The sequence below is a fragment of the Salmo salar genome, chromosome ssa11 (assembly GCF_905237065.1).
Source record: "Salmo salar chromosome ssa11, Ssal_v3.1, whole genome shotgun sequence".
Taxonomy (NCBI): Eukaryota; Metazoa; Chordata; class Actinopteri; order Salmoniformes; family Salmonidae; genus Salmo; species Salmo salar.
In genome coordinates, this window is record NC_059452.1 from 92,788,215 (window position 1) to 92,810,927 (window position 22,713).

The following is a 22,713-nucleotide window of genomic DNA, read 5'->3' on the forward strand; positions in this document are numbered from 1 at the left end:
ACTTGGCTACATTAATCCATACTGGGCAAGATAATTTTTTTAGACACATCTGTTTCTCTTTTGCAAGCTTGTTAATACTGTTTCATGCTGTTGAATACACCTCTCAATTCTGTCCTCAGAATGATTTCATTTAGCATTTTTCATTTCATTGCAACACAGTTAAAAGCAAGCAAAGGTGTCAACTGATTCATATATATATATGTGTGCGTGTGTGTGTGTGTGTGTGTGTGTGTGTGTGTGTGTGTGTGTGTGTGTGTGTGTGTGTGTGTGTGTGTATATATATATATATGTGTGTGTAAAATGTTCCTCCTGAAAACTTGCTTCTGGCTCATACATGATTGATCATAAATAAAAACTTGAATACCCAAGTAATTTAATAAGACTGCGAAAATCTATCTATCAACAAACACCATATCATCAATACATTAAATATACATTAGGCTTATATGATCTACAGCATTGCTCTCCTTTTAAACCTCCCCAGGGCCTAGAGCTGTTCCTTTGGTGGCCTGTAGCACCCTGTGAGAGGCTGTTAATGGGTCATTCCTGAGGGTCAAAGGGCAGTTCACTATTTGTATTTCTTCTCTCTTCTTCAGTTCATGAGGAAAGCATGTTGTGGACAGTCTGGAGTAACAGAACATTGGGACAACTAACTAGGAAAGATGAGGCCTTGTTTTGCTATAGCCTACCACTTCAAAGCTGCTATTCCTTTGGTCATGACTCCTGCTCCATGTAGAGGGAATTGGAGGGGGTTTAATGTCTCTCAACACACCTCCTTCCCAGTGGTGCTGGAAGGTAGGATGTTGAGTTGTGTCAGCTGAGCTGAGTGTTCTTTGGCTTTGAGGCGCAGTGCTGCGATACTGGAGGCCCGGCGGTCCACAGGCGAGGAGGGGGAGGCCTCTGACAAGGCCGTTGGGGGCTGGACTGGGGCCTCTACTGCAGGTATGGCCTGGCGTAAGAGTGTCAGGGGACCCATGCTGGAGAAGAGTCTGTCAATGGAAGAAGAGCGATAGGGAAGGTTGGAAGAGATAGATACAGAAGATGTCAGGGAAGGAGAGAAGTGAGAAATAATTCATTACACATATAGTCCAAAGTAACCACTTCAATCAGATGAAGCCTTACTAATAGAGGTGTTGATGGTGCTCACCTTCCAAAGGAGGGGCTAATAAAGGTGGGGTGTCTAAACATGGCTGCTCCCAGGAAGGGGCCAAATCCCAGGGGGGGGGGGGAGCTGGTGAGGGGGTGGGTTAGACCCTGGAATGAGGTGGTAGCAGCTGTCCAGGCACAGTCCAGGGAGGGGTGAGAGTGGGGCGAAAAAGGACTTCCCTCCAGGTAGTGGCTTAGGTGGTGTGCTGCACCCAGGGGTCCAGAGATGGGGTGGCCCTGGGGGTGAGTCTGAACCCCAGATTTCTCTCGTTTCCGCCACTTAGCTCTACGGTTCTGGAACCACACCTTAGATAGAGGGAGGAAGAGAAAGACCATTAGGCCTAGCGTTGGGGTTAGAGTTATGTGTTTATGATTAGTATTTCAAAATGTTGGGTAACATACTTAGTATTCTCTATTTAGTATCTGTTACTTATTGAAATTGTAATTTGGACATGATAATAAAGCATGTTTTGTTCAAATTGAAAGTAAACCAATTATTGGCGACAGTGAAGAGAACAGAGAGGGATGATTCCCCTCCCATACAGACTTGACACTGGTTATAAAACGAAACATACGGATTTTACGAGGTTTTATCACCTCTCCAAAATATGATTAGCTGAAAATCTACAGCTGAAGCGAGTGACATCTAGGGGGCTGAATGCTAAGACTGGTATCTAAGGTTGAGACTCAAAATGTAAGCAATATCCTAAAATGAGGATGCTAGGGTAGCTAGCACCTTAAACGGCGTCTATCTCACTTGAAGTGCGAGATATCATCATATCAATGCAGGACTACTACAATAAGAAGATGGGAAATCAAACAGCATTACCCGCCACCGCTATGCGAGGATGACATTTACGTCAATACTGGCTATGTTTGAACTGATATTAAGTGCACGATAAAGTCATGAACGCCCTGAAGCAAATTCCGTTTTCTGGTGTGTTTATTAAATCATTTTCCCTCTCACTGTCTAAAGGGAACTGTATTACTTAACGTCATAATAGTAATAGCAATAAAATGCAATTAGGTATATTATAGACTTTACACTTGTATTATAATGCACATTATTATAGGATATCATATAATGTTCTTGCATGTTTATCGAAATTAAATATGGTCATAATGATGTAAAATATGAACTAACAATAATTTAGACTCACTTGCACACGCGCCTCCGTGAGATTCAACTGCATCGCTAACTCCTCCCTAAATTGAAAGAAGAAAAAATGGCAAATAATATTCAGTATCATCGCTTTAAACATACAAATCCAATGATGACAATAATACAAGCCTAAAGATACAATAGAAATTACATTATATAAAATATTAAATATTGTTGGATTAGCCTACTTTCTGTGTAGGCTTCTTATAATGAAAATAAACAATGACAATTCATAGCTATCAATATTCAAAATTCTGCTGTTTGAATCAATAGATATCCTGTCTCACAAATATGTTGCAATTATGCAAACAAATAGCTCCACCATTTAACAAACCTTTCTATCTGCAGCAGCCAACTTCAATTGACCTCTCATTAATTTAAACACTTTCGAACAATATTTTTTGAAAATATTTGTTTTTGCAACCATAATCACAATATTTCACAATTATAATTAATAATAATGAAAATTAGTGTGTCACTGTCAGATCATCATTACAATGGGTTTAAAGGAATATCATATTTAAACCAATATAATAGCCTACTCTATAATATTTAATTGGTATTCTATTCCTTGCACACACACATCTTTTAATATTTCGTTTTGTTATGTGTGAATTATAGTGTACAACACGTATTATTATTAGTAATATTATTAATAACAAAGTAGGCTAATAATGCGTAATATGACTGTTATATAATAATTCATAACAATTTAATAAATAATATTACTGTTCTGATATTACTATTAATGATAATAAATGTTTGATATTCTTACATTTCTTAGCCCAACAATGTTCATTTATATGTTGATCACCTCAATGCAAGGATTTACCATTAAAAAAGGCTAACTTTCGAATCATATCTAGACTCCCAATTTGGATTATCACAAACTGAAAGCTCAATTTTTATTTTATTTTCATAACCATAGGTCTAGCCATATATGCAACAGATGAACATTTTGATCGTGTTAAAATAACTGATTTTAAAAAGTGCTGGCACATGAGAATTCTACCTCGTGAACACATCCGGGTAGTGCGTCTTCTGGAAAGCTCTCTCCAGCTCCTCAAGTTGATAACTTGTAAACGTAGTCCTGTATCTCCTCTGTTTTCGCTTTAGCATCCCCTCCTCTGAGTCACTGCCAGCTGAAAGGCACACGTTGTCCTCGCTATCTTTTACATCTCCATCGATGTGCAAACTCTCCCCGTTCTTCGGGGACGTTTCTACGTCTTCGCAGATGAGCTCCTTGCAAGTGTCCTCGAACTTTGGGGCGCCAAGTTCCCCCTGCCCCTCTTTCCCTCGCCCGAGGTTCTGTTCTTCCTCGCTCGGACTGTGGGACGCGTTCTCCCTGTATGATTTACTGCGGCTGATGTTAACTTGTGGCGCCTGAGTGATTTTCAGAATTTCGTGGGCTTTGTCTAGAGGACGCTCCCTGTCTTGTTCCTCCTCATGCTCGCGAATTCCGCGACTGGAGTCCATGAACTTCCCCGCTGGGCCATATAGACGCCGCAACTTGGTGGGCAGGTGTATGTCGGCATTCTTCTGAGAGGCTGTGAAGACAGATCGTTTATTTTAAGGAACTTATAAATAATCAACAGCGCAATATGCAATATGTTTAATAAGACTATTATATAGCCCTGTATAGGCTAGTCTTCTCTAAAAAAAACATTGGCGGGCCTAATGAAATTTAAGTTAAATGCAAAGGACAGGCTGCACAAATGTTCATCTTAAAACTCAAACCTATTTTTTTGTGTTTCTCATGTTGTTTTGTTCGTATGCGTTTTGAACGCTTGTCTTGGGCGGGAGCTGAGTAGGCCTACCGGCACCTCAGGTTCTACTGCTTGAGCTCCTGTTCCTCTTATAGACTATTAGCTCAAACGTATCGTGGAGCTCCTGCACCTAAATACTGTATAAACATCACCGGCACCCAAAATCAGTACCGGAACCTATTTCAGTCCAAGTCAAGCACTGGCTATATCTTAACCATTAGCTGCAAATGCAATATACATTTGGACATGTTTACATTTGGACATGTATTATTTAATTGCATATTGCGCCCAAAGTAGGGTGCAAACTGTTACAGAGAAAGTCAACCAACAACACATTACCTTCCAAAGATGCATTATGTTCCACTCTCCCAGCCAGCATTGGTAAACTTTGCATTCCTGTGAGTCTGACTTTGAGAGGACTTCTCCTGCCGAGTATGCTTTCGATGCAGTACGAGAGCATGGGGGATTTAGGTTTGCTCTCGGTTGTGTCAGAGGCATCTTTCTCACTTGGGTGGCTCATGTTTTTCGCCGCACAGGTGAGCCTCTTGTCCGGACTGAGCTTGACTGCGTAAAAGTATGTTCGTCAACCGCGCAGCCTCCCCTCTCTCTTCCCCCGTCTACACTGACATCTGAGGCTACTTTACTTGTCACAGTCCCAAATCTGTCGCATCCACGTGTTCTTGGCTTCCAATTGGTTGCCAGCTGAAGAAATAAGCATAATAGCCCCCGATTGTCAGTCAAGTTCAATTTCAAGAACCAGTCAGAATATAGCTTACTTTTTTAAAGAGCTGTTGCCATACGTTTCGATGTTAGGCTATTAAAACCCTTATAATATAAATTCTTACGCACGTTTAGATCAGACACTTTGACATATGGATAGAATTCTGTTATAGACCTAGGCGAGGAGGAACAATAACCTATAGGTAGGATATAGGTTATTATAGTACAGGTGAGGTTTTAATGTGCAGCGATCAGTGCTAAGGTGTGTGTGTGTGTCATTGAGTAGTGCTATAACGTCAACCGTGAATTGAATATGCCACCTGCTGTAATTGTTTTGCCATTGCAGGTTAGGAAACGAACGCAGTTTTCGTTTTCTCTCTTGCTCGCTCCCTTTCTATTTCTCGCTCTCTTTATTGGCAATTTGGCATGAAGTACACAGGTAGGCCTAGCTATATAATTACATTTTTAAAAAATCACATTGAATGCATTCAAATCAGTTGTAGTTGAGGAATAAAGGATTGGGGAAAAAGTAAGTATTTTTTATTTAGATTGAAAATCACCCAAATTTCTCTGGCCTGTAGGGTTGAATGGCTTATCAATTTCCATAGACACTTGGCAAACAGGATGTTTAAACTCTCAGCTTTCGAGAATGTGTGACCATGGAGACGGGTAAACAAACACAGAAAACGGTTGTTGGTAGAATGGCTGCGAAAAATGAAACAGCGCAAGAATCCGTCGATGGGCCATATTACCTCGAAAAGGTGTTGATACCAGATGACTCAGACGACGATTATCAATATGAGGAAGTTCTGGCCGATGAAGAAAGGAGCATGGCAGAGGGGGATGATGAGGATTTGGAGGCCGCGGTAAGAGCATTGCGCGATGCTTCAGATGGAACGGGGTCAGTGTTACAGAGGCTCAGCTCAGCTAAGCAACCCTTCTCCCACATTCCAGAAGTGGTGGACGACTTTCTCCGCAACTTCCTTGTCAAAATGGGCATGAGCAGAACTTTGGATTGCTTCCAAGCAGAGTGGTACGAAATGGAGCAGAGGGGGTTGTTGAAAACCGAGCTAGTGGAGTTTGTGCCTGACGCGTATACACACAACCAACTTCTAGACAACGAGCTGAAGAATGTACAGAGAGAGCGGGACAGCTACAGGCAGGCAGCTTCCAAAGCTAGTGAAACACTGGTCAAGCTTCAGAAAGAGAGGGATTTCCATCGTTTGCAGCATAAGCGTGTTGTCCAAGAAAAGAACAGGCTTGTTGAAGACATCAAACGACTGAAGAAGCACTATGGGTCATATGAGCCTGCACTGAAGCAGTTGAGTTATAAGTACCAAGTGGCGCTGAAACAGAAGATGCTCATCAGTTTAGAGAGGGACAGAGCATGTGGCCAGGCCAACAGCCTGGAAGCCACCCTGTGTAATGTACATTCCTCATCTACAATCCGCTCAGCCAACAGAGACACAGGTCTGCCCCCACAACAGGAGAAATATCAGAGTAAGTCTGGGAAAGGAGGCCAGCTACAGAATGATGGAATTGCCCTCTATGACCAAGACAAAGACCCAACCAAAAACACAGCTCAGAAACACCCGAAAGACTCAGAGTTTCCTGTCAGCAGCCGTGTGAACCCCTACTTAGGCCAAATTAAAGCCCTGGCCTCACACTGCCCCAAAGCATCTGGATTCCGCTTCACCAACTCACTGAAGGCCCATACCCTGCCAATCAGCTGTCTTGCCCTGCACCCCCGCAAGTTTATTGTAGCCTCCTCCAGTGACGATCAGCTCTGGAGGTTGTGGGGTATGCCCATGGGGGACATGATCATGACTGGAGAGGGTCATAGTGATTGGCTCTCTGGCTGCAGCTTTCACCCAAATGGTGGTAGTCTGGCCACCACCAGTGGAGACACAACAGTAAGGATCTGGGATTTCTCCCAAGGCCGCTGCATCCTGACTCTGGATGGCCACACCCATGCCACTTGGGGCTGCTCCTTCCACTCATGTGGGGACTTTGTGGCCTCCTGCTCAATGGACAACACTACAAAGGTGTGGGACCTGCAGAGCGAGCGCTGTCGTAACACGCTGCGTGGCCACGTTGACTCAGTCAACAGTGTTACTTTCCTGCCCTTTTCCAACACTCTTCTTACTTGTTCAGCTGATAAAACCCTGTCTTTGTGGGACGCCAGGATTGGCCTGTGTGCACAGACCTTCTATGGCCACCAGCACTCTTGCAACCATGCCACCTTTAATGCACTGGGCAACACTGTTGCCTCCTGTGATTCATACGGAGTGGTCAAACTATGGGATGTGAGGAAAGTAGCAGCCATGATAACCATGGACACTGGGCCACATCCCAGCAACCAAATGGCCTTTAGCCCGTCAGGCCGAACACTGGCTATCGCCAGTAATGATGGCTCAGTTAAGCTGGTGGAGCTGGCATCTACTCAGGTGTCCAGTTTATTGGGCCATGATGATGCTGTCCAGAGTGTAGTCTTTGATCACAAGGGGGAGTACTTATTATCAGCTGGGTCAGATGGTGCCATTCTCATCTGGTCATGAAATTAATAAATGCTTAAAATGATTTTTAGCTGATTATTAAATGTAAAATAGACTTCTAATTGCTGACATGTGTTACATTGTTTGATTCTAGCACAGAATTATGTTCTCCAATTATCTTATTTTTGAAGAACATTTACCACTTTTCCTGAATAAAATAAGATATTTTAAAGATGTTTAATAATTTACTAATTTATTTCTGAATTGAAGCATGAATAAATGAATAAAGTTTTAATGACCTTATTTGCATGATTCACATTAGCTATGCCTATGATTAATACAAATCACTAATTGAATTGACACAAGTAGTCTACCAGTAGTCTACCGCCCAGGTGCGGCGCTATGATTTTAGTAGCCCTTTTTTGAGTGGAGAGCGGAAGTGGGAAGAAGCACAGACACAACATCTACAAAAACAAAACAAAACGTGCACACGAGATACAATTGGATGTTTCAATTTTTTAAGGTTCACCGAGATTAAAGCTTGGTATCAACTTAGAGTAACGTTGTTTACATATGGTTGCTCGCATAGTTAATGTTTTGTAGGCGACATTTTACACAAATGAGCATGTTCTGCATCTCACATTAGCTAGCTAATTGCTAACGTTAGCCAGCCAGCCAGCCAGGGAGCCAGGGTTGGTAACGTTATTTAACTTTTATTTGGTCAGTTAACTTAGCAGCACTGTGTAAGCAACCATGGAAAGCCTGTACAAGCGTCAAGTGTTCGCGACGATGCGAAAAAATAAAGCTGAAGCAAAGAAGAAAAGGGCTCAAATCGGTCTGCCGTCGTCTATCCTTGATGACAGTGACGAGGAGTCATGCGCGAGCACGACCAGCATCAGCGCCTCAGACTCAGAGAGTGAGGATCAGAATTCGGACAGCGGGAGCGAAAGTACACCTGCCAGTGGAGAACAGAGTGAAGGTAGTAGCTCCAGCGAAGGTAGATCCCGTCCTCGTCGGAAGCGCGTCCTCGCTGACAGCTCCAGCGACTCTGACAGCGACGTAGGAACCAAACCCAAACGGAAAGTCGTTCCCAAAAAACGCATTAAACAGCAAAGTCAAGATTCTGATTCGGAGGACCAGAGTGTTGCACAAAATGCCAAACAATTTGCTGAAGCCAAAGAGACCGCAGCTAAACGAAAGCAACGCCAGTCTCAACTCCTGGCATTATCCAAGAAGATGAAGTCCCGCGTCCCGAAACGCAGGGGCACGTTGGAGGTAGCTTATCACCATATATAATGTAAACGAACATAACAGCAGTATCTTTAAGTGTTGAGCCATTGTGCAAAATCATGTCACATACACCCATAAAATGTCCATAAGGTACCGAGGAAATGTTTAACATTGGTTGTAAAACAATGTTTTGTTCGCTTGTAAAGATTCAGGATTCGGGTGAAGAAGAGAAAGGTAAAGAAGCGAAAGATGCTAGTGGTGACGAGGATGATGACCACAACGATGATGCCCCTGAACTATTGGTGGGCAGTAGTGAAGAAGAGGCGGCAGATGACAGCGACAGTCTGAAGGACTTCATAGTTGAGGATAAGAAAAAGACGGGGGATAAGGAGTCGTCGTCAGATGAAAAGGCTGTTTCTCTTCCACGCCAATGTGAGTCTTAGCTGACACTATATCATGGGTCAATGTTTACACCTGAAATCACCATTACTATGTGTTATGATTCATTTTCCTCTTTTTGCTAGTCATCACTGGGTCTCAGCTCAATCACTTTCAAGTGGTCGTCAAAGCCCTTATGATCAACGTCCTGGATGAAACCTTTCTCAAGTCTCTTTATGGTAAGTGGTTGTTTTTTTTACAATAATGGGTCTTTAACACCATCCCCAATTGACTGTATCATCCAAGTGTAGGGAATATAATTGGTTGATCACTGTGAGCAGGCGGTGATCGGACAAAGCGATATGCTCAGGAGATGATGGCGTCGCTGTTCCACTTTGATGAGCGGACGATCCTCCCTCGCCTGGAGAACCTAAAACAGAGGAGCCGCTGGACTGACCGGTACAAGGTGAAGAAACATTTCAGAGAACTTAAGTCATTCAACATTGGCTGCATATTCACTGATCTGTATACATCTATGCTTGTACTTTGGCTAAGACTTCCATTCTTTACATTATGTGAAAAAACAATATATACAAACTGAGGTATGTGTTTTGGTGTCCATGTACAGGAGCGGGTGGAGTGTTACCCCAAGGTCCAGCTGATGAAGTTAGGATTGCATGGGAGTGTTTGTGAGGCATGCAAGCTCCAGCGACAGTGCAGTTTCAGTGTGAGTCTCTCGGGGCAACTGTATGACCTCAACAGCCTCCAAGAGGACCAATTCATGCCCAGTGACGCACAGGTACCACATCTGAGAAGAAACCAACAGTCTTTGTTTTATCCATTGCTGTCCCCAGATGAACGCATATAGTATGTGACGTTGGCATCCCATAAAATCCACCCTAACAAAAAGTACATCACCACAGATCAAATAATTATGTATCCTTATCCTTGCACCAATTTAACCTTTTGTGAAATGTCAGGTTTGCAATTTGTCTGAGAGGGTTTTCCACAACAGGAAAACCTTGCATGTCTTTCCTAAATTACAGGCTTTCAGTGTGGGCTCTGTTTGTGCCAGCCGAACAGAGGTGTATCATGCTCTGAAACACTTCAAGTACCACTTGTTTCAACACTGCCGGACAGTGATGGAGGAGGAGAAGAATGGCGAGGAGGAGCCGGTAAAGGAAACTGTGAAAAGGGTGTTCACAAAACTGGAGGAGAGTGGCTGGATCTCAGAGGTATATACCCCACTTACCCTCCATAAGTACTCATCATTGAATCATTAAATCAAACTTTGTCACATGCGCCAAATACAAGTGTATACCTTACCGTGAAATGCCTACTTACAAGCTCTTAACCAACAGTTCAAGAAATAGTTATCTAATGCCTGTTTCAGTAAACCCTCTTTACTTGCTCCCCCAAACTCCACGTGTAGAATAGAAAGCAATGCTCTCTGATTTTCTTTACTGACCATCACTCGCTGTTTCACTCCCATGTCTCTCTCTTAGGAATATGAGAAGTTCCAGGACCATCTCAATGATGCAGACTACTTCCAGGAGGAGAAGCTAGACTGAAGGTTTACGACAGACAGGATCATGGATCCATATCTACATCCAATTAAGTTTTACTGTTTATTCTGCACATTGTTAGGAAAGTGTTTTATTCATAGACATTTGACTTTCATTCAATGTAAACATTTAAGATTGTACTGAAAGCTTTTTAATAACTATTTTCCTCCTTTAGTCATTACCCTATACAAAGACATCTATTGTACCTGTATTTTATATCAGTAAATACTCATAAGCAACCAAAACATTTAGTGCAGACATGTTATATACTGTATGTGCAAAGATGAAGCAGAATACTCTGGTACTGCTGTAAATCAAATAAATGCTACCACTTGAGTGTTTTCTTTAAACTGTCCCTACTAAGTTGAAGCAGTGTTGTCCTTCTAATAGTTAAGATAATGTCAAATGGAGTTTGCTACAACAAATGAACTCAAATGAATTGACTATATAAAACATGAGTAATGTTCTGTGGACTGCAGTATAGGAAGGTACAACTCTTGTGAGTTGCTTATTTTCTATTAAAAACGCTTGTGTGCTGCTTCGTAACACAAACCAATAATAAAAACTACATTAAACAACATGTTGTCCATCTTCATACATTCATATTTCACACCGCAATTGTATCTGGCATGTAAGAAAAACTTACAGAAATAAACCCACAGACAAATGTAACACTAGTCAGGAGACTCTTACATCAGTCCCAACTTGTACTCCATCCTGAGATGTGGCTCTCCCATCAATTCACATTGAGCTGGATCTGCAAGAAAATATAAATATGACCACATTTGTCACACCCCTTTGTAAAACAGCTGAATGGCAGTTTTCAAATACTCCAGTAAACTATACAAATAAAGTTGCATACTAATTATGCTCCAAAACATTTAATGGGTATAGCAACCAACGTTTCTGCACGCAGTGCTGTGCTTTCTTCAGGATTGAAGAAACAACTGTGTGCCAAAATGTTGGTTGCTACACCCATTAAATGATCAGGGGCATAATTGATTAGTGTGCAACTTTTTTTTAATAGTATTCAAATACTCACCATTAGGAACGTCCTCAAACCAGATGCTCTCATCACTCCACTGAGTGTTTCTAGGGCAAGGTTGGAACTTTTCAGAATAATTTAGGAATTCCTACAATCTGGCACACTCAGACGAGAGTGCTCTGAAATTGGAGTTGATAGCCAGAGTGAATTTACGAACACACCCTTTGTAGGAAGTCAAAAGCCGAGTCTCCTCGGATAAGATGACAGTGTAATAAAGTGTAGGAAAGACAGATGCCTGTGTAGTACACAATCAAATACACTGAAAACTAACTAGATAGCAATTAAATGTACAATAATTTTGTTAGCTTAGTACATTTAGCAAGGTAACTAGCTAGCTAGCAAATTCATAGAGAACTTGATGTAGCTGGCTAACTAGCTAGTATGGATCACTGTATGGATGGACCAAACAAAGCTAGCTGGCTATACCGGTAAATGGTTAGCTAACGTCAGCTAGCTACTTATCTAGCTAGTTAGCTGTAACATTGTTTTTGGCCTCTCGAAATGGGATCAGTATGAAAAGCTTTTCTAGAGTAATATGCTATATGGTACTGGGTTATAAGAAATTGTTACAAAGCTGGCTAGCAAACTACTCAAAATGCTCACCATGGCTGCTGTCTTGTCATTCAATTGAACAAATACTAACTGCCTACTTCCGGTGTAGGCTCTGAAACTTTATATTTATTTTATTTAACTGGGCAAGTTAGTTAAGAACAAATTCTTATTTACAATGATGCCTACCAAAATAAAAAAGGTATCCTGCGGGGCCGAGGGCTGGGATTAAAAATTAAAATAAATTAAATACAAATGTAGGACAAAACACACATCACCACAACTAGCTAGCGTCGAGCTACTACTAGATATATATACTTGGTTTGTATCAAAAAAACTGTAGCGATAGACTTTAGTCAAAACATTTAAAATATCTAGGAAATAAAACCACAAGCAGGCCAAAGTGAAGTCAATGTTATAATACTCTACGTACATTTTACAATCTAAGCATAGCCATCTCAGTGCTGTTGAACGAGTAGCTGTTAGTACTAAAACAAACCCTACGTAAATTTTACAATATACGCATCTCTGTGCTGTTCAACAAGTAGCTATAAATGTTAAAATATTCCTTCATTTACACGCACAGGGGGTATAGCTCAGTGGTAGAGCATTTGACTGCAGATCAAGAGGTCCCCGGTTCAAATCCGGGTGCCCCCTCATTTTTGTGATTTTTAGCCTTAGTTACAGACAAGACTGATGGACCACAAGCAACAGCAACTATGAAGCAAATATGTAGTTTAATTGCACAATCATAGGTTATTGTCACGAGTCTTGCTCTGAAGGCAGAATTTAGCGATTTCCGCTAGATGGTTTAACAGCAAAGTCAAACGTTTCGCTTTTTGGTCTTAATTTAAGGTTAGGGTTAGGCATTATGGTTAGCAGATTTGATGACTGTGGCTGTGCCAGCTAGTGACCACTCTGCAGAGCCTCTTCCAGACCAATATTTATGCCCGAAAAACGCTAACCTGCTTTAGAAAAGTCCAAAAAGCAATCAATCTATAGTATATCATGCCAACAAATTGTTTTATATTGTCCCCATCCAAGGAATATCTATAGTAATTGAGACTCTTAGAACAGTTGTGGCTGCTTTGCGTGATGTATTGTTGTCTCTACCTTCCTGCCCTTCGTGCTTTTGTCTGTGCCCATTTATGTTTGTACCCTGTGCTTCTGCCATGTTGTGTTGCTACCATGTTGTTGTTATGTGCTGCTGCCATGCTATGTTGTCATCTTAGGTCTCTCTTTATGTAGTGTTGTTTTGTCTCTCTTGTCGTGATGTGATTTGTCCTCTATATTTATTTCATTTTTAATCCCAGCCCCCATCCCTGTAGCAGGCCTTTGCCTTTTGGTAGGCCATCATTGTAAATAAGAATTTTTTTATAACTGACTTGCGTAGTTACATAAAGGTTAAATGAAATAAAAATACATAACCAAGGCAAATGACATGATCTTGGTCAAACAACATCAAAGGCAATCTAAGAAAATATTTAAAAAAATATCAATTTTTATAAAAATGTAATCATGATGACCATCATACAATTACAAAATGCAGTACAAAATATCACACAGGACAGTGAAAAGAGTGGAAATAGATGTTTGCATAATGGTCTTGTCAATAAAGCAGTCATATTCCAGGCCCAGCAAAGTGAGCTGTGACATGGTCCCTCTGGCTCAAACCAAATGGAATATTTCTCTATATGAATGTTGGTACATCCACTTATCTAGCAGTCCTGGACAGAGCAGTAATTCTTCCTTTAATAAGCACTTTCTGTATTGAAATAGCTAGGGTCTCTCCCCTTTCCTTTCACAGTGTTTTGATCAGAGTTCATCCTTTTTCCAGCTGGGATCATCTATTTGAGGCTCTCGCTGACAGCTGCAAAGGGCACTCTGGTCTGAAGGCTGGGGCACCAGCTCCATATCTGGATGTTGTGTCGGCCGGCTTGTCTGACGCTCAGAGTACATCTGTTATGAAAGGAAAGAACATCCACAGCCGGGTTTCTTTTATCAATGATAAGAATGCTACCTTAATATATGAGCTGATTTAGCATTGGCAAGCATAGCATAAAGACAATACCAGGAGGCAATTACCTGTAGCACACTATAATAGTAACAGTACAGTCTGCTCGGTTGTACCAGCTCTCTTACAATTGCCTGGCCTGCTTTAGCGATTGCCTGTGCTTCAGCATCATTCTCCTGCAGGGAAAATAAAGACATTACTATCTTAAATCAAATATCCACAAAAAAACAGCTAAATCCTAATGGTAAAAAAAATGCATTCGCATTGCAAGCAGACAAACATACAAATGGTAGCAATGCATATTGACACACATTGACATGCACTCCTTGGCATGTCCTTCCTTAACATGCACTTACTGCTTGGCATACGATGCAAGGCGTTACAGAGGGTAGTGCGTACGGCCCAGTACATCACTGGGGCCGAGCTCCCTGCCATCCAGGACCTCTATACCATGCAGTGTCAGAGGAAGGCCCTAAAAATTGTCAAAGACTCCAGCCATCCAAGTCATACTGTTCTCTCTGCTACTGCATGCCAAGCAGTACTGATGCACCAAGTTCGGAACCAACAGGGCTCTGAACATGCTTCTACCCACCCCAAGCCATAAGACTGCTAAATAGTTAACCAAATAGCTACCCAGACTATCTGCATTGACCCCCTTTGCACTAACTCTTTTGACTCATCACATATGCTGCTACTACTGCTGATAATCTATCCTGTTGCCTAGTCACTTTACCCCTACCTACAGTGCATTCGGAAAGTATTCATACCCCTTGACTTTTTCCACATTCTGTTCCACATACAGCCTTATTCTTAAATGGACATTCAGAGAATTGTCCCGAAGCCACTCCTGCGTTGTCTTGGCTGTCTGCTTAGGGTCATTATCCTGCTGGAAGCTGAACCGTCGCCCCAGTCTGAAGTCCTGAGCACTGTGGAGCAGGTTTTTAATCAAGGATCTCTCTGTACTTTGCTCCGTTCACCTTTCCCTCGATCCTGACTAGTCTCCAAGTCCCTGGAACTGAAAAACATCCCCACAGCATGTTGCTGCCACCACCACCATGCTTCACCGTAGGGATAGTGCCTGGTTTCCTCCAGACGTTACGCTTGGCATTCAGGCCAAATAATTCAATCTTGGTTTCATCAGACCACAGAATCTTGTTTCTCATGGTCTGAGAGTCCTTTAGGTGCCTTTTGGCAAACTCCAAGCGGGCTGTCATGTGCCTTTTACTCAGGAGTGTCTTCCATCTGGCCACTCTACCATAAAGGCCTGATTGATGGAGTGCTGCAGAGATGGTTGTCCTTCTGGAAGGTTCTCCCATCTCCACAGAGGAACTCTGGAACTCTGTCAGAGTGGCCATTGGTTTCTGTTCAGAGTGACCAGACATTTTTTGGTACCCTTCCCCAGATCTGTGCCTAGACACAATCCTGTCTCAAGAGCTCTATGGACAATTCCATCAACCTCATGGCTTTGTTTTTGCTCTGACATGCAGTGTCAACAGTGGCACCTTATATAGACAGGTGCCTTTCCAAATCATGTCCAATCAATTGAATTTACCACAGGTGGACTCCAATGAAGTTGTAGAAAATCTCAAGGATGATCAATGGAAACAGGATGCAACTGAGCTCAATTTCAAGTCTCATAGCAAAGGGTCTGAATACTTATGTAAATAAGGTGTTTTTTATTTTCAATACATTTGCAAAAATGTCTAAACTTTTTCGCTTTGTCATTATGCGGCATTATGTGTAGATTGATGAGGGAAAACATTAATTTAATCAATTTTAGAATAAGGCTGTAAAGTAACAAAATGTGGAAAAAGTGAAGGGGTCCGAATACTTTCTGAATGCATTGTATATTGCCAAGTTATCGTTACTCATTGTGTATTTATTCCTCATGTTATCTTTCTATTATTTTTTCTCCCTGCATTGTTGGGAAGGGCCCGTAAGTAAGCATTTCACTATTAGTTTTCCCCATGTTGTTTACGTAACAAGTGACAAAAAAATGTTGATTTGACTCTCTCCCTTCTTACCTTAGCCCACTCAATCTTTTGGATGAGGTCAGAGAGACTCCTCTTCACAGGGATGTAGTGGGTGCCTGGCTTCAGATGGGTGTAGAAATGCTCATAATATGGTGAGATCTGCTTCAGCACCAAACTGTTACCCAGCATCAGGTAAGGGAACCTGTAAGCTGCCACTGTGCCATCCACGTTCACCTGATACTTATACTGTAAATGGGAGAGGGAACTCAAGGTGTCACAGCTCTGAATAAATAAATACAAAATCAACAATGGCTAACATTTCTTTATCTTCTCACTACTCACACAGGTAAAATCAGTTTTCAAATGGGAAACTGCTGGCTTTGGGTGATTGTAGTGTTCAGAATGTTCCCTCACCTTGAAGAAGTCAAAGAATCCAACAAGATTTGCTTTCCCCAGATCCTTCTCCCTTTCCCTGAAAAAGAACCAGCCAGTGATCCCGGCGTCTAGCAGCTCTGGGTTTTTCTTGGACAGAGTGACTAGGTGTAGGCGCTCTTCACGACTGTCCCGGCCACGGAAGAAGGCCTGTTCCATTTTGTTGGCCCAAGGGGGACCTAGACACCAAGGAAACAGAATAAGGTTATTGTGAGTAATGAGGTGTAAGTAAGCAGAATGAGGTTAAGGGATAGTGTATGAGGTTAGACGTCTTACCTGTGTTGCCTTGAACTGACAGTAGGTCATTGGAAACGCCCCTCATGGTCTCCAGGGTTGAGTGAGTGATGTCGTAGGTGGGCAGGATGATGTCACGGGTGTCTGTGGAGCCACACCAGGAGATGATTGGAACAGGCCCAGGATCGTCATCTGCTTTCCTTGTTTCCATTGGCCAGTCTCCCACATTGATGTAAAATTCCACATCAGGCAGCCTCACCTTTCAATTCAAATTCAGAGATAAAGACAGGGGAGCTCAGTTTATGCAGAACAATGAACTAAACAATTATATTGAAAATACGGTATTAGGAGAGTTTAAGGCAAGGGTCAAAGTATCACTAAACAGTTCAGAAAGGAACATGATCATACTTCTTGATGAAAGGACAGAGACCTGCACACAAACCCCCCCACAAAGCAACTCTTTACCTTCCTGGCTAGGGATAGTAACATCTCATCAGAGAACATCTTGAAGTCAGTGTATTTTCCCAGCGAGCGACGGTACACCTGGTTGTTGATGACAGTGTAGTGAATGAGACCTCCTCTGTTGGAGAACCGGCGAGGAACTTCCTGTAGGAGGCGCTGCAGGTCAATTGAGGGGAAGGCATTGAAGTCCCTCTGGATCTGGGGTTCCTCAGCAGGACACTGCATAATGCTCTGCCAGGTGGGAACATCATGCTCTGGGCAGTCACAGTACTCATGATAGACTGGGCCTGAGTATATACACCAAAGGGATGCATCATGTGGAAGTAGTGAGAATAGATCAAATTTCCAACATACTGCCATCTAGTCAAGTGTTTCCCAGCTCCAGTCCCCCCAACAGTACATATTTTTGTTATGGCCCTGGACAAGCACACCTGATTCTACTTGTCAACTAATCATCAAGCCCTTGACAAGTTAAATTATGTGTTTTTGTCTGGGGCTACAATAAAAATGTGTGCTGTTGGGGGTATTGGAGGATACACTGATCTAGCCTATATTATTCATACAGGCATACTCTGATGAGGAGTTCACTTGTAATTTCTGTCAAATGATCACACTAATCTGCAAAAGTCAGCCATTGACTGATATAGGTACCTTGTAGGGTGTAAGGTGACTTGGCAACGTGACTGTCTCTGTAGAGTACTTCGACCTTCAGTCCCTTGAGGATACTGCCATACAGACGGTACCTCATCAGAAAAGAACCATCTCCTCTGTCCAGGGGAAGGGGGACGTGGATGCGGACATGCTCCTTCTGTGAGAGTGAGACAATCTTCACTCTGAATGAGTCTTTACCTACATGTAAAGAGAAATAAAATTAGTTAGATGGATCACCTCTATAATGGGAACAATAATGTAACCATAGGGTCAATTAGAGATGGAGTAATTTTCAGTCTGCAAAGACTAAGCTAACTTGGGGAACTAAAGGGTCCCCAATCATGGACACTGTTTAAGAGTTTGATTTTGTGCAGCAATAAAACATTGGCTAGAGCAACAAAAACATGTATTTGGTAGATGACAAACTCCCCATTGTATATGAGATCTCAATTGATATTGGGGTAAAAGGCCTTAAAGGATGGGTTGCTAAAACGTTTCCCAAAAGAGAACTTTGATAAGAGATAGACATGAAACAGATATTAAATAATTGGGTACGTTCAACCGGATCACTTTTGTCAAGTCTGTGACTATCGTTGGTCACCGCCTTTCAAAGTGTGTTGCATTCTGGGATAAAAATTGTCTGACTTGCGTCTACATGTCCACTGCTTACTTACAAGCCATTAACTTCTATGGGCTACGTGGGACGCTAGCGTCCCACCTGCGGGACACACTATTCAACAGCCAGTGAAATAGCATGGTGCGAAATACAAAACAGCAAAAATCTCATAATTTCATTTTCTCAAATAATCAACTATTTTACACCATTTTAAAGATAAACTTCTCGTTAATCTAACCACATTGTCCGATTTTAAAAGGCTTTATGGCGAAAGCATAAAATTAGATTATGTTAGGACATAAACTTCACAAGAAAAACCACACAGCCATTTTCCAAGCAAGGACATGCATCACAAAAACCAAAAATACAGCTAAAATATTCACTAACCTTTTATGATCTTCATCAGATGGCACTCATAGGACTTCATGTTACACAATACATGTATGTTTTGCTCGATAAAGTTCATATTTATATCCAAAAACCCAATTTTACATTGGCGCGTGATGTTCAGAAAATGTATTCCCATCAAAACTTCCGGTGAATGAGCACATCAATTTACAAAAATACTCATCATAAACGTTGATAAAATGTACAACAGTTATTGAAAGAATTATAGATATACTTCTCCTTAATGCAACCGCTGTGTCAGATTTTAAAATAGCTTTACGGAGAAAGCACATTTTTCAATATTCTGAGTACATAGCTCTGCCATCAAAGCAAGCTATACAGATACCCGCCAAGTTCTGGGGTCAACTAAACTCAGAATTAGTATTATACATTTTCTCTTACCTTTGCTGATCTTCATCAGAATGCACTCCCAGGACTCCTACTTCCACAAGAAATGTTCTTTTTGTTCGAAATACTCCATATTTATGTCCAAATACCTCCGTTTTGTTTGTGCGTTCAGATCACTATCCAAAGGCATAACGCGCGAGCGTAAATCCAGACGCGAAAAGTCAAATAGTTCCATTACCGTTCGTAGAAACATGTTAAACGTTGTTTACAAACAATCCTTAGGGTCTTTTAACATAAAACGTAGATAATATTCCAACCGGACAATAGCGTATTCATTACAGAGGAAAAAGAAGGAGCGGCGCGCCAAATGTGCCTGCGCAGTAAACAGCTCACTGGTCCCGGCAGTCCACTCATTGACTGAGCTACTATTTTCTGCCCAGTAACAGGAGAAGGATGAAACACGTTTCTAAAGGCTGTTGCCAGCCAATGGAAGTGTTAGGAAGTGCAACGTGACCCCACAGACACTGTAGTTTCGATAGGGATTCAAAAGAAGAACTACAATTCTCAGATTTCTCACTTCCTGGTTGGATTTTTCTCAGGTTTTTGTCTGCCATATGAGTTCTGTTATACTCACAGATATCATTCAAACAGTTTTAGAAACTTCAGAGTGTTTTCTATCCACATCTACTAATAATATGCAAATATTTGACTCTGGGCCCGAGTATTAGGCAGTTTACTGTGGGCACGCTTTTAATCCGAAAATGAAAATACTGCCCCCATACCTTAAAAAGTTAACAATGCAGTTTTAAGAAAAATAACTGTTAAGTAAAAAATAGATAAGTACATTTAAAAAAATAAATAAATTTAAGAGCAGGGGAGAGGCTATATATACAGGGGGTACCGGTACAGAGTAAATGTGCAGGGCACTGGTTAGTTGAGGTAATATGTACATGTAGGTTGAGTTAAAGTGACTATGCACTGCACGAACCTTACAAAAATCATGAGATCAAAGGTCATGAAGTTCACTTCAAGTTTCTGCAGTTGCTCTTCACCAATTTCATCCTGCAGCCATCACCTGCACTGTGGGAGGCGCTATTGTCAAGCAATCATTAGGGTGTTTTTACTTGACCCACGCGAAAGAAACAGAAACCAATTTGCTGCAATTCATGTGTAGCCTACAGTGAATGAGGCTACATGTGATTGAGGCTCTCCCTCACTAATTGATTGCACACATGTGATTTAAGGTTGCGAGTGTGTGATATTGGTGTTGGATAAATGTTTTTTCGACATAAAGAAAACACTTTATAAACAATGACAACACTGCATTTTCTGAGGCGGCAGGTAGCCTAGTGGTTGGCGCGTTGGGCTAGTGACAGAAAGGTTGCTAGATCGAATCCCAAGGTAAAAATCTGTCGTTCAGCCTATTGCCAAGGCCGTCATTGTAAATAATAATTTGTTCTTAACTGACTTGCCTAGTTAAATAAAATATTGATCTGAGCCTTGCTTTGGAAAACCCCATTACTTTCGGCTGTCGCAGATGCACCTCCCACCGACGTCACTCAACTTTCGTCTTCAGTCGGTTGCTTTCGCCTTACGACTCAAACGCGCCCATTGATTTTAGGTAATTCTGCAGTTTATCAACACTTACCTGGAGAGAGGGTGAAGTTTTTCCCAGCTGAGTTGACAGCCTGGATGATGAAGTATCGGACGGGCAAAACGACTTTTGGGTCGAGCCCTGGACCCCAAACAAGACATTTTTCAGGATCGACTTCACTAGCTTGACAACACGGAAAGTCACTACAACATGTGGATAATATTAAAACTATACAAACTAACGGAAATAAACTCCGTATAGGGTTAAGTAGATTATCTTTACGCGTCATAGTTAATTTGTAAAAGTAGACTAGCAAACTAATATGTATTTTTAGGGTACCAATTATGCAGGCAGCATCTCGTCTTCAGAAAAGGGTGGAGAACGGGGGTGAAGTTTTGATTTGGCGGAGTGTGATTGGACGATGTATGGACTCGTGGGTATTGAGGAAGTTTGATGAAATACGCACAGGAAAATGCATTTGTTTACACAGACCAATTATCAATTGGATATTACAGAGTAATACCGTATATTACACGCTTTTAATTAAAGAAGATTCGTTTATTGTCACTCGGAACTTTTTTCCAGACTGTGAATGTACCATGAAAATATCCTCGGTGTAGTCCACTGGGATCCATACTTTAGTTCCGCTTACGCAAAGCAAAAATGTTTTTTCATTATTTAAACAAAAATATTAACTGTGCTTATATGTGCAAGGCAGGGCTCTACGGTGCGAGCATTTTACTCGCATATGCGCCTAAACATCTAGCTGTGCGACCTGGAATTTTTATTTAGGAGCACCAGTGAAACTAGAAAAATGTAAGATTCTAGTTTTATTACCTCAAATATTTTTCATTGTGCTCTTCAATTTATTTGTGTTCGCAAACATTTTTCAACTTGTAAAAAAGCATAGAGCCCTGCAACAGTAGAGATGTGATTAAGTTGGCTCCAATATGGATTCAATTAATGCACAGATTTAGTCCCGTTTTAGTCATGTTTTTCAACAATACAGAGGCCTGTAAGAAATTATTTTCAGTAAACTATGAATTGCTAAATAAAAATATTTGCACAATGTTACTCAAAACATTCCCCCTTTGCTAGAGTATTGACTCTTTCTCCCAAACACCACTGCTCAAGTAGTACTCTCCAACTGTAGTGGTATCTGAGTCATACTCCTCAAAGTCTGACAAACTGGACCTGTGACGTCTGATCAATGATAAGTGAATTTGAAATCTCTGTGGGCAAAATTGATGACTCATTGAACCGTAGAGGCCGGGGCAATGTCAGGCTCTTAGAGCTTAGGATGTGGTCTGTTCTATTTCGATTAACATAGGTTCTCTGGCTCAGTATGCAAGAAAAAGCTCTGGAAAGGGTCCTGTGTGAGCGACCAAGGCCCCCTGGCCCTCTGATATCCTCCAGACTCCTTAGGTCCCTTGTGGAGGCCATATCAGTTCCTGTGGAGATGCGGCTGTTTTTTGATGTTCGGTTTGAGTAAATGTTGGTGACAGAGATGGAGCGGCCATGTTTCAGGCCCAAATCTGTAGTGGTTGGAGTGCTATTCGAGTATGAGTTCTGTGTGAGTTTAAAACAGCCAGTTGTACTCCTATCTGATCTACTGTCCTTACCTAATGAGCTAAAGAAGGCATCTTCATTCTCCGTGTTGAGGCTAACATGACTGGGTCTAGAACTTGTAGATTCAATCTGGGATTCTTTTACAACAGATTGACTACTAAAATAGGGTGAATGTGGATAATTTGTTCTACTTAATTCTTCCTTTGATAGTGATGGATTTGCATTTGATATTTATATTGTGTTCCTTTCTTTGTCTTGAAAATCTAACTGGGAATTCATGGATGCTCTTTTAATGGTAGGCATTGTCGGCCCATTGCAGCGTTTGTTCTGTAGTCTTAGTTTTAGCACTTCTTCGACCTCTGGACCCCTGCTCTTCC

General features: G+C 41.6%; 4 protein-coding genes, 1 long non-coding RNA gene and 1 other non-coding gene across 9 annotated transcripts; 3 read left to right on the plus strand and 3 right to left on the minus strand.

Annotated features, from left to right (window-relative positions):
* Positions 1 to 356: 356 nt before the first annotated feature.
* Positions 357 to 5,482, minus strand: LOC106563578 (aristaless-related homeobox protein). Of its 2 annotated transcripts, none has more exons than XM_014129287.2 (5): positions 4,414 to 5,482; positions 3,321 to 3,855; positions 2,307 to 2,352; positions 1,148 to 1,452; positions 357 to 989 (listed from the first exon to the last, which is right to left on the minus strand). In XM_014129287.2, exons 1-5 carry the CDS (start codon positions 4,592 to 4,594, stop codon positions 764 to 766), a joined length of 1,293 nt encoding a protein of 430 aa, XP_013984762.1. In that variant the 5' UTR covers positions 4,595 to 5,482; the 3' UTR covers positions 357 to 763. The 2 variants fall into 2 exon arrangements, with proteins under 2 accessions (XP_013984762.1, XP_045546036.1); XM_045690080.1 differs by having other exon boundaries at positions 4,046 to 5,482.
* Positions 5,483 to 5,495: 13 nt separating this feature from the next.
* spag16 (sperm associated antigen 16) lies at positions 5,496 to 7,521 on the plus strand. The gene has a single exon (XM_014129285.2). It carries the CDS (start codon positions 5,496 to 5,498, stop codon positions 7,350 to 7,352), a length of 1,857 nt encoding a protein of 618 aa, XP_013984760.2. The 3' UTR covers positions 7,353 to 7,521.
* A 264-nt stretch (positions 7,522 to 7,785) lies between these two features.
* On the minus strand, positions 7,786 to 12,424 carry LOC106563579 (uncharacterized). Of its 2 annotated transcripts, XR_006757686.1 has the most exons (5): positions 12,111 to 12,424; positions 11,505 to 11,626; positions 11,109 to 11,219; positions 9,496 to 9,705; positions 7,786 to 9,327 (listed from the first exon to the last, which is right to left on the minus strand). It is a non-coding gene; the product is annotated as an uncharacterized lncRNA (long non-coding RNA). The 2 variants fall into 2 exon arrangements; XR_001319281.2 differs by lacking the exons at positions 7,786 to 9,327; positions 9,496 to 9,705 and having other exon boundaries at positions 10,536 to 11,219; positions 12,111 to 12,214.
* Positions 8,043 to 11,040, plus strand: LOC106563577 (coiled-coil domain-containing protein 82). Its single transcript, XM_014129286.2, has 7 exons — positions 8,043 to 8,564; positions 8,726 to 8,951; positions 9,044 to 9,136; positions 9,239 to 9,363; positions 9,526 to 9,696; positions 9,944 to 10,132; positions 10,403 to 11,040. Exons 1-7 carry the CDS (start codon positions 8,043 to 8,045, stop codon positions 10,466 to 10,468), a joined length of 1,392 nt encoding a protein of 463 aa, XP_013984761.1. The 3' UTR covers positions 10,469 to 11,040.
* A 217-nt stretch (positions 12,425 to 12,641) lies between the features above and the next one.
* On the plus strand, positions 12,642 to 12,713 carry trnac-gca (transfer RNA cysteine (anticodon GCA)). The gene has a single exon. It is a non-coding gene; the product is annotated as a tRNA-Cys (tRNA).
* A 699-nt stretch (positions 12,714 to 13,412) lies between these two features.
* Positions 13,413 to 21,367, minus strand: LOC100195440 (protein O-glucosyltransferase 3). Of its 2 annotated transcripts, XM_045688813.1 has the most exons (9): positions 21,107 to 21,367; positions 20,822 to 20,908; positions 17,823 to 18,020; positions 17,175 to 17,458; positions 16,752 to 16,968; positions 16,458 to 16,654; positions 16,095 to 16,289; positions 14,142 to 14,246; positions 13,523 to 14,015 (listed from the first exon to the last, which is right to left on the minus strand). In XM_045688813.1, exons 3-9 carry the CDS (start codon positions 17,917 to 17,919, stop codon positions 13,872 to 13,874), a joined length of 1,239 nt encoding a protein of 412 aa, XP_045544769.1. In that variant the 5' UTR covers positions 17,920 to 18,020; positions 20,822 to 20,908; positions 21,107 to 21,367; the 3' UTR covers positions 13,523 to 13,871. The 2 variants fall into 2 exon arrangements, with proteins under 2 accessions (NP_001133941.1, XP_045544769.1); NM_001140469.1 differs by having other exon boundaries at positions 13,413 to 14,015; positions 20,822 to 21,126.
* Positions 21,368 to 22,713: the final 1,346 nt, after the last annotated feature.